The sequence below is a fragment of the Phaseolus vulgaris genome, chromosome 1 (genome assembly GCF_051622355.1).
Source record: "Phaseolus vulgaris cultivar YP4 chromosome 1, ASM5162235v1, whole genome shotgun sequence".
NCBI classification, from domain to species: domain Eukaryota; kingdom Viridiplantae; phylum Streptophyta; class Magnoliopsida; order Fabales; family Fabaceae; genus Phaseolus; species Phaseolus vulgaris.
This window is the reverse complement of record NC_143498.1, coordinates 35,468,064-35,478,990: the sequence shown is the minus strand read 5'-3', so window position 1 is coordinate 35,478,990 and position 10,927 is coordinate 35,468,064. Positions and strand designations below refer to the sequence as shown.

Genomic DNA, 10,927 nt, shown 5'->3' with positions numbered 1-10,927 from the left:
AGTAAGGCAGGTTAATAATAAAATAAAATACGAAAGTGCCAATAGGTACATAGTTACACCATGTTTAATTTTCTACAATTTTTCCGTCTATGACCCTTTTGCATGGTCCCAGTAGAGAGAAGTCCAAGCTCGGATGGAGGTTGGAGGCTTGTTCGACGACAACCTCGAATCCCACCAAGAGGGCTTGGGCAGCTTCACCTTTATAGACCTCGACCTCGTCAGCAAAGAACTTGTCCTTCTGGACAAGCTCTTGTTGCAAGTTGGACAGTCGGTCGTACTGCTCTACCAGATGAGTTGCTTGTTCGGAGGCTTCTTTGGTCTTGGCCGCTAAGAGCTGCTCGGTTTGCTGGTGGAGGGCGCGAAGGCTTTGAAATTCTTGTTGCAAGCTCACCATCTTCTGTTGAGCATCTTGTTTCTCCTGTTCTGTGGCAGTTTCTTGACTCCGTAGTTTCTTTGCGGCCAAGCAGCTTGTGGCCAAGGCTTGCCCAAACTTCTTCATAGCCTCTTGCAACAGATAGTGACCCTCGTGAACCACCATCCTCTCCTCATCCTTAGGGCGCAACAGGGAGTCTTCCAGGTAGGAGGTGATGTCGACGTCAGGATCCCATAAGCCTTTCCTCTTTAAGCTCTCTACACCCCCTTCAAGATAGCACGGTGTTGCTGGAAGGACGTTGGAGGGTTGCGGAGGAGGAGCAGCGTTCGAAGCCGCTGGCCCCGGGAAGGAGAAAGCATCGGGCTGATGGCACGATTTCTCCCTCTTTCCTAGTGAAGATGAAGCTCGAGGCAGTGTCCTCGTCTTCTTCAGAAGAAGTTGGGGCGACCACCGCCTTCAGTGGCATTTGGCTCGCCACCTTCGCCTCTGAGGCCAGTTTCAACAAGTCTTCCTTGTTGAAGCGTGCCAACATTCTATCTGCAAAAAAGACACAAAAAGAATCGCTTACATTTCATAAGTAAAACTCTTACTCTCTAAGGATAGAGGAAAAAAGTGTATCAGTATAACTCTTTAAAGAGTCTGGGTCATTGGCCAGGAGGTAAGCGGTATCAAAGGCAATTGGGAGGCTTGAGAAAAATTTGCAAACCTCCTGGTCAGCAGGAGCTAAGTTGTCTAAGCGTCGAGCAACTTTGAAGTTAGGTTTTGGAGTCCAGTACAGGTGAAACCCATCTAGAAGGTCGGGATGCTTCTTATTGGCTCGGACCTTGAGAAAATGGCCCTTGAAATTTTTATAAGACGATTGGAAAAGGGTAAGAATTCTCCTTCCAGAAACGCTATTTACAGAGACCCATAGTTGACGACCTAGTTTCTTCACAGGTAAAGGAACACGTCAAAAAAGGGTGGGATGTCGAGTTGGTCATAGAGAATGGACAAGGCTCAGACGAATGCCCAGCTATTAGGATGTAGCTGGGCAGGGGCCACGTTGAGCTCAGTTAAAAGCTCTTTTTCAAAAAATGATAAAGGGAGGCAAAGAAGGATTCTTTTAAAAACAGTGGCGTAGAAGTATCAAAAGGGTATGTTAGGGGATATGGATTCATCACAACACACGGGCTCGTCTACCTCACAAGGGTCTAAGAAAATCCAATTGTCTTCCTTACCGAAGTGGCATTTATTCCTTCTAAGGGTTACTATTTTCTCGTGGGGGGTATAGGAAGAGGTTTCAGTTGGGAGGTTTGGCGGTGCCCAAGGGTACAAGGATTTATAATCCATGGCTGGTTGCATCTAAACACAATCACACGCAAAAAGCGAAAAACAACTCAGACCCAGCACAACAAAGAAACAAGCAAGGCGAGCATAAATTTAGGAATTCATACAATAGAAGAACAAAAGAACAAAAACTAACATGCATTTCGGAATTCATACGACAACCTATGAACGATCAACATCAAGCATGTATATGAAAAGACAAAAGCATAAAACGATCCCAGGCAGAGCATGCAATCGTAAAGATGAATAATCGGGGTTGAGGAAAAGGAATACCTTTTGTGATTAGAAGAAAAGAAGTTTCGATAAATGCGTGAAGAACTCTGAGTAATGAGTAAGGAGAGTGTAAGTTTTCGAAGGTTTAGAGAACTGAACGTTCTGGACGAAGTTTAAGAGGAAAAGAGAATTAGAAACGATGGAGTTTCTACTGCCAATAATATCAGGACATTGTACGTGTGGGGTCACATACAATATAATGTCACTTCAAAGACGCTTTGTGCGCCGCGCCTCACCTACCCCTGAGAAACAGTCACGTCATTTGTCAGTCAGGAGACTCTTTGCTTAGCCAAAGCTCAGCTCGAGCCTGGGGGGCTTGTGTGTTGGTCATAGCTCGGTTCTTGGTAGCAATTTTGGGACGACTTGGTTCTTAAGTAGAGCGGGGGGACAACTCGGTTGTTGGGCCTGGGTGAAATTCGCGTAAATGGCATTTTTCAAGGATGGGCCCAAAGCGCGCAGGAGGGCTGTTGCGTAAATAAATCGATATCCACGTGCTTATAGATACATTGGGGGGGGGGGGGGCGATATAATATTATTTATTCCTGTGTATTTGTTATTATTGTGCATATTTATCGTTATTGTATATTTGATATTATTGTGTACTTGTTATTATTACATGTTGCATGTTTGTTGCACGTGGCTAAAGTAACCCTAAGTAGATAGGGAGACGCATTGGTAACAAAAAATGGGCCTACAAATAGTTCCCGAAGATCATTGGTGCCCGTCGCAGGTGGTTTTCTGTTAGAGATAAAAGTTTAATATGATTATTTTTCAGTTAAGATTTGCTTATCTCCAGGAAGAGTTGTTGCATGTTGCATGTCCGGTGATAAAAGGAGAGTAAGTCTCCAAGTAAAAGTACGTTGTTTTTGCACACTAGACTAAAAACTGTTTACTTTTGGTGAACCCTAGCTGACTTGATTGTCGGAGTGTAATCAACAGGTAGGGTGTCTTCTGTCCCAACAGAGCCTTATTCTAGCATCAAGAAGGAAACATGGGTCTGATTCTAGAAGGAGGCGTTCAACCGGCGAGAAAAAGTAATATTTAACTTTATTATGTATTCTTTCTTTTCTTGGGAATCAATTTCTTTATTGTAGGTGAAAATATTTTTATAGTTACACTTATGGACGGTTAGAATATAAGAAGAATATGTAATTGTATTTGTCCTGCTTCATTTCCTCATTTTGGTACTTCCAGATAGCGAGTGTGTAGAGATCACGAAAGCTTCCAAGACTGACTATAGGCCGCAGACTTAATGTAGCAGAGCAGAATTTAAAATATCTGAGGCTACATATGATAGTATGCTACATCTATTCTACCACCACGACAATTCATCATAAACCAAGCACGTGGCATAATAATCTCCAAACTTTTTTTGTTGATTTTTGCTTCTAGACATTGCATGATATGCTGCTTCCATTCAAACTTGTTCACCCAGATTCCACCCACAGCAGATAGAATCTTAGTCATGGCTTACATTGCTCCTGCTTTATGGATTACTTACTTAGTGTCCACTAGATATTTGATGGTAGGACTCACATATAATAAAAATCAAAAGACATCATAAATTGTGTAAGTGTGAACTAAAAGAAAGTTGAATATATTTTTCCAGTGATTTCTAATCCAAACTTTAAATCTTCTATGTATTTGTAGTAAGAAATTATATAATAGATCCTTACAAATTCTTTTTCCTCATCAAATTTTGGGGGCAAAGGAGTTACAATATAAGAACTTATACTATTCTGATGCTGCTGTATCTGCAACCATGAACCTTATAGGCTTATAGTGAAATGTACAAAAAAAAAGTGGAAACCTTTGGATTGAAACTAATGAAAGGGAAGTCCTCCAGATTCTGAGCCTGGTGACCCTTCACTACTTTGTGAATCCCCTCTCCATGCATCCTGCACTTGAGATGCAAACTGCAAGTTCCACAAAACATCTTCTATGGAGGGCCTATCTTCTGCCTCTTTAACCAGACACCTCACACATATCTCCATCATTGTCTTCAATGATTGATCCAAGCATGCCTTACGAATTGCTGTATCAACCACATTCCTCCTACCCTCTTCATCAGCTCCTAAGCTTGCTTGCAACTGCCTCATAATGCAATTAAAAGAAGCAGGGTCAAAGAATTGTAGATGGTTTCTATTGAATGTGGATTATGAAAACTAACACTATCTTGCAAGTTAATAAGTTAGGAGACAGTGTGACATTACATGTCTATGATCCCAGCTAATATCTACTATACCCCTGTTAAAGTTTTTCAATTTATAAGAAAGAATTGTGACACTTAACTGTATGTCAAGTGGAAATTAATAATTGGGACTCCAATGATTTCTCAATCATATAGGCATTTATTCTGATACCCTTTAGCATGACAATATATGGATATATTTTCTTCTAATCCTATCGTATATTTTCCTGCTTGGAGTACGTGGAAAAGTTTTTGACATTTAACAATTGAACTAATCTCTTAAGGTGAGGCAATATGTCCATATATATAATGAATTCAAACCAAATTTTATACAATATGAACGTATGGATTTGATGATCACACAGCTAATAAAGAGGAAAACTACTGGTTTCTGTAGTCTAACACTACTAGTTATTTATACTTACCCGAAAATGAGACTCTAGTTTCTATCACAATTAATCAAATAAAACAGGCCATTGAGTCTTTGATATTTCACTCCTATGAAAGAGTTAGACTCTGATTTAAGCATCAACTGTTCTCTAGTTGGATCACACAAAAACTCTCTATTAATTTAACAAATTATAAAATTGAAAGACAAAGAAAGCAGAAAAAAGAAAATGGCACATTGGAAATGAGTCAGAGTCCCTGTATTTACCAGATCCCTAAAAGCGTCTGCATCATTCGCTGTCCTTATTTGCCTTCCTAGAATGAGTTCGAGTAGTATCACTCCAAGGTCGTATATATCAGACTTATCTCCATGCTTGACACTACGAAACAGCAGAAATCATTAAAAACCAAGCTTTCTTACTTACATATACATACACATCTGTGTAAACAGAATCCAAAGTATTTTTTCTACACTGAGACATGTCAAATTATATCTATGGTATTGAGTTCTATTTTTCTATGTTACACAACCTGATTAACTTTCTATCATCACCTTTTATTGTTGCTAGAATGTTTTAATCCACTTGAAGAATTTCCATGTCGAACCTGGAAGAATAAGTTAAGGTGATTAAGTACCAACTGAGGCATTTTTTTTCATCAAGGGAGATAAAAGATGAAACTTAGTAATGATATTTTTCCTCATTAAAAAACTGTAAAATGTCAAAATTGTTTTCTTCTTACCTTCCCCATGTTAGATAACAAAGGCAGGTGATAACTGCTGATTTTCGCAACAAGATTCTGATCCAATAAAACATCTTCTATCTTGAGATCGTTGGAATATACACCAGGGACAATCCCTGTGTGCAAAAACTGGATTCCCTTTGCCACTCCAATTGCAGCTCCAATGCGTTGGGTCCAATTCAAGCATTTTCTTGCATTCTCATCTGCCAAAGTTATGAGGCATCAATACCATAATTCTGAAGAGGATGGAGGTTAACAAAAATGACATTACTGTCACAATGTTACATTACACCATGACACTGAAATTACTATTCAAAGAGAATATATCATTGATGAGTAAATAGTCTGTGTCATGATCATATAAAATGTTTTTATAGTGTTATACTTATCTAATCACAGATTGTAATGCAAGATAAGTTTGTTGACCTCTAAAATAACTACTTTAAAAATCATACATATCATGATATCTTATTAGTAGACTCACATTTCACTGTAATATTGCTTGTAAATTAAACTCAATTTCGTCTACCTCAAGTGCAAATTTTCAACTTCGAGGAAGTTACCAATAGAGATCACTTAAGGTAAGAGATAAATGAATTTGTAACTACTACTAATGGAATCCCCTCTAGCGAACTTTCCCTATCCTTCTTTGTCATGTCGAATAATACAATTTTTAAAACCTGCAACCTGAGAAAAAAGCTGTTGTTTGAGCAATTACCACAGATCCAATTCCTGAGCGTGCCGTTTGGTACGTATTCAAAGACAAGAAACACTTTGTTGACACTCGAATCATCCAAAGAACATTCAAAGCAGTGTCCAATAGCACTGACTAAGTGACGATGCCTGAGTTTTGATATCAGCTCTATGTGGTTCACAAAGTTTTGAGTGCTGTATTTCTTTTTCATTTCTACACATCGAATAGCAACGACCGAACCATTCTTCAGCTGACCTCTGTACATCTAATACATCAAAACACACTATTTCAAAATGAAACACTCATCACATAAATGTTTAAAGAGTTGCAATTTAATTGTAACTAACAACTTCATGCTACATAGTTAAGTGAATCATGACTGCATGGCCAAATTATTTTGTGATGTTGGCTAGTGTACCACGGTCAATGAAAGGAAATAAAACCACTGATTTTGTATGAATATAGTTCAAAGGAAATGTTTCTATATATGCAAAATAATTTGAGACATTGTAGCATACCTTTCCATAGGAATCTTCACCCATTAAAGAAACTGTGTCAAAGTAGTTTGTAGCTGCCTCAATCTCTTCCAATGAGAAACTTCTATAAGTTGGTAGGCCAACTGCTCCCAACTTCTTTGTTTGAGATATATACCCTTTTAAGTACAGAAAAAATACATGTTTGTCAATCTATCCTTAGTATGGAACACAAAGAACTGTATATTCTTTCATATCAAACTCTCAAGAAACATTTTCTAATTAAGTGGACATCACTGATAAAGAACTAGTGTTATCACTAGTTTAGCTGCAAAAAAAATGTTTTTTATTAAATTTAAACATGTATTAACCAACATATGTTAATACTAGATTTTAATATATAAAACCATTTTTTTGTCAATCAAGGTACAGGACTGCTTTAGCAAGAATTCTGTTTTTTAATCCTATTCAATAAGTTTTTTTTTCTTTCCCGTTCCTATTCTTGATTCCTAACAACTGGTGCCTCCTTTGTAGCACTGTTTGTTCAGATGGGTGGTGAAATATATACAAAGGAACTGATGTTGGAGCCGACCTTGTTGGGAAAGTAGAACAGGGAATACTTGAAGATGACTAAAGATAGAGAGTGCAAACATATAATTCCAAGAAAGAAAGATCCTACTAATTTTCCTCTAAGTAACAGTTTAGGTATTGTATATGGGTACCTCCGATAATTTAACTTCTTGTTTTAGTGACCTTTGTTTTTTTTTTGGATAAGCTTGTTTGAGTGATCATCTAACTTCAGTATTTAATTTTTCTATGACAGCAAAAGAATCTTATTCTTATTTATTAGTGATAAAAATGGCTACACATTAGACTAGCAAATATCTGAGTTTTCTAAATTTTCTGCATGTGGATGAAAAATGTATAAAGAGAGAGAGAGAGAGAGAGAGAGAGAGAGATTTACTTGCATCAGAAAGCAACTTAGAAGTGTAACCAGAAGCAGCATTTTCTGATATTAATCTTGTTGGAGGATTCTTCATTTTGGTTCTAGCATTTCCTCTTCTAACAATAAAGAAAATTAGCAAAACAAGTGCTACTCCTCCAAGAGTCCCACCTACTATGCCTAGGGAAAGAACTACCTTAGATACTTTTCTGTGCTTCTTTCTCTCAGGTAATATTCCCACGGCTAAGGCCTCAGTGTGGCAAAAAGGTTGCGGCTGCTGATTTTGATTCGCAGTGTCCAGACAATTTCTAGCATAATGGAAAGTCCTATCACTGGAATTTGACACTAAACATTTAGGTAAGCTCCCAGTCAAAAGATTTGAGGATAAATCAACCACATCAAGCTCTGAATTGCAGGACAGATTCTCAAAAAGCATCCCAGTTAATTTGTTACCAGAAATATTCAGATAAGTAATAGAAGGAAGTGACAACAATCCTGGCTGAAATGGCCCCACCAATGCATTTGATGATATATCCAAACGTTCAAGCTGATAGTATGAGCTCAATTCAGCAGGAATACCATCTCTGAACCTATTGTGTCTTAGAACTAGTGTAACCAACTTGTTACCAAGTTGAGGAAACTCAGGTCCAAAGGCATTATCATCCAATTCAAGCACTTGAAGATTCGTCAAACGACTAAAGTCAGGTACCACCCCATAAAAGTGATTATGAGAAAGTGAAAGAGCTCTCAAATTCTCCACATTACCAAGAGAATTCGGTAGAGATCCATTGAACAAATTATTCTTCAAACTTAGCACAGTTAAGGCTGGAAGTGAATCAAGCCAAGGAGGAAATGTTTCAGCCAGCATGTTGTTGTCAAATATGAGTGTTTGGAGTTTTGTCAGTGAAGAAAGTTCCTGAGGAATGGGACCATAGAGAAAATTGGAACTCATGTTAACTATTTCCAGGGATGACAAACGAGCTATCTTACCAGGCAAAGGACCCCAAATACCCAGAGAAACCAATGTGAGGACTTTCAAACTGGGAAGCCTTACTAGTGTTGTGACAAAGGAATTTATTGAGAAATTTCTAGGGAGAGGTGAATCTCTTCTTTCACCTATTATGTGAAGCTGTGTTATGGTGTCTTCATAGCACACTACAGAGAGGGAAGAGTTTGAATCTGTGTTGCAAAAATCTGTGTCGTTGCTCCAGCTGCTCAAAGCAGCAGGAAAGTTCAATAGCTGCTGAATTCTGAGAAGAGTCTGAGAGTGAGAAGATTGTAATTGCTCTGAGTAATAGATAGAAAGCAAAAAAGTAACTAACACCAAAAACACTGAGGGATGCTGTCTATTTGCCATTAGACACAACTCATGCAGAATGAGAGAGTTTTGGTTATATTCTCAAAAGGATAGAAATTCTCTCAAAATTGAAGCTTCGGGGGTACATGCCTCAGCCCTGCAATTACAAGAAGGTGTGTTAATTTAAATAGACAAAAAAATGCAAGAATCTACTGAATTAAAATAATCAATTTTACTATCTATTGAATGCATGATCTCTAAGTTTCAAGTATATCCGAAGGTAAATTCTCAAAGAAGATCATTGTTTCACGCAAACTCAAAAAGTATAACCACTTGAGAAAAGTTTAGACATAATTCAACATGCAGAAAAAGAACACAGTACACATCAATGACTCCTTACCAAAAACCAAAATACTTGAAACAGAGAGAGGGAGAGAGAAAAGTTGGGAAGAGGGGGGAGAAATCAAAAACTAGCATGCCTTCAGAAGTTGCAGAGGCCACCCAATTGAACAAAATCCAAAACTTTTTCAACCATGCATTTCAGAAGTGAGTCTAGTAAAGCCTGGAAACCATTTCTCAAGGGGTCAGCTTTTCTCTTCTCAAACCAAGACAAAGCAGTAGTGATAAGAATTGAAACTAGAAAACAAATGAAAAAAAAAACAAAACTCACTGTGCTCTCTCACAAGGTGGCATTTCATGGTTATCAGTCATAATAAATGAACTGACAATTTTATTTCCTCTATTTGTTATGGTTTAGAGAAAATGGTTTTTTTATTTTTTCCTTCTGTTTTCTTTCTGTGTAGCAAAAGAAAGATTCTTGCATATGAGGGAAGCCTTTATTCTTAACTATGATATGATTCTTTAACCTTTTAAGGCTTTAACCTCAGCATGTGGTGTCCAGCAGATTTGCTTGAAGGAGCTAGTTTTGTACTTTTCTCATAATTATGAGTGGGAAATTGGCTGAAGGGTAAGCTTTGGTTTTGGCTCAGAGTTCAGTAACGTAAGCTGTTACTTTCAGAGAGGGGTAAGCCTTTGCTTTCTCTCTCCAACTTTATGACATGGTCCCCCCCTATTTATATCTGTTGTTGCTTTTGCCTTTTGGTTCCTATCTCTTTCTCTCTCTCACCAACCTCTACCTTCATTTATGTGTCAATGGTTGGAACTTGGATCCATGAAACCTTCCTAGTAAGAGTCTCATCTGAAAAGTTGGCAAATCTATGTCACCAAAGGATGCAAGATCTTGAAGGAAAAGGAAGGAACCACACACTATTTTACATGGATGATCTAAACCAATGTCACCTAAATACTGTGTGATTGTTCTTTGTTAACAAACCACTTTAGTCTTTAGAATATCTTGTAAAAAGATACGCTTGCTCTTTTTGGGTACTTAAAAAACATGGCTTGGGTATATAAACTGTGTTTTCTATGCTTTGCATGATGAAAAGAAAAATAATACAGATCTAATAAATGATTAATCAAAATAATAAATTCTAACTTTTTCCTTAAAGTATGTTTGCATTACACCCTCTTTTCTTTATCTATTAAAAGTATATATATATATATATATATATATATATATTTGTGACTTTAAAATATAAAATAAATATCTTAGAAAAAAAGGTTAAAACTAATAACACTGTATTTCAAATACTAAAATAATAATTTATTATATGTTTAAAATTAGTTGGTAACGACAGCATTAGATGTAAATCAAAAAGATATTTGTGTATATTAAAAAGTATTTAAATATAATCCATTTTCATATTTAGGAAAAACTAACGGAATATTTTGAAAAAATAAAATAAATAAGATAATTTAAGTATTATCATGACTCATGATAAAGAAGAATGATTCAATTTAACAAAAAGGTGATGACTCTTCTCGCCAGTTGACTTTAAAGACATTACTCCTCCTATCTCCTGGTGGTTTACACTCTCTCCTTGGGTGGCTGAGAGTGGCTCCATTGAAACTGACGGGGCCCTACCTGTTGATTGCACTCCGACGATCAAGTCAGTATTGGGCTAGAAACAATAGTATGTGAAGCAGTTTCAGTCTTAGAAACGACACCTTTTTTAGGGTTCTTACCACCCTTTATATAGGTTGGATTAGGTCAACTTCCCTATCCCTCAAGGTTCTTTCCTTAAGTGGAATTAGGGTTCACTGGTGAGGCATCCTGTGACACGTCGCACAGGCTTAGCACAGCCGAGGTGCCTCTTCTGGAGTGCAATC

The 10,927-nt window shown here is 37.5% G+C and overlaps 1 protein-coding gene across 5 annotated transcripts; it reads right to left on the bottom strand.

The window, feature by feature from the left end:
- Positions 1 to 3,584: 3,584 nt before the first annotated feature.
- On the bottom strand, positions 3,585 to 9,973 carry LOC137813866 (putative inactive leucine-rich repeat receptor-like protein kinase At3g03770). 5 transcript variants are annotated; one of them, XM_068616323.1, is made up of 9 exons: positions 9,369 to 9,973; positions 9,099 to 9,260; positions 7,423 to 8,855; positions 6,504 to 6,637; positions 6,010 to 6,250; positions 5,292 to 5,494; positions 5,104 to 5,156; positions 4,819 to 4,930; positions 3,585 to 4,062 (listed from the first exon to the last, which is right to left on the bottom strand). In XM_068616323.1, the coding sequence occupies exons 3-9, from the start codon at positions 8,756 to 8,758 to the stop codon at positions 3,796 to 3,798; spliced, it is 2,346 nt and encodes a 781-aa protein (XP_068472424.1). In that variant the 5' UTR covers positions 8,759 to 8,855; positions 9,099 to 9,260; positions 9,369 to 9,973; the 3' UTR covers positions 3,585 to 3,795. The 5 variants fall into 5 exon arrangements, with proteins under 5 accessions (XP_068472424.1, XP_068472425.1, XP_090157982.1 ...); XM_068616324.1 differs by having other exon boundaries at positions 9,178 to 9,260; positions 9,369 to 9,610; XM_090301856.1 differs by lacking the exon at positions 9,099 to 9,260 and having other exon boundaries at positions 9,565 to 9,748.
- Between the last annotated feature and the right edge of the window lie 954 nt (positions 9,974 to 10,927).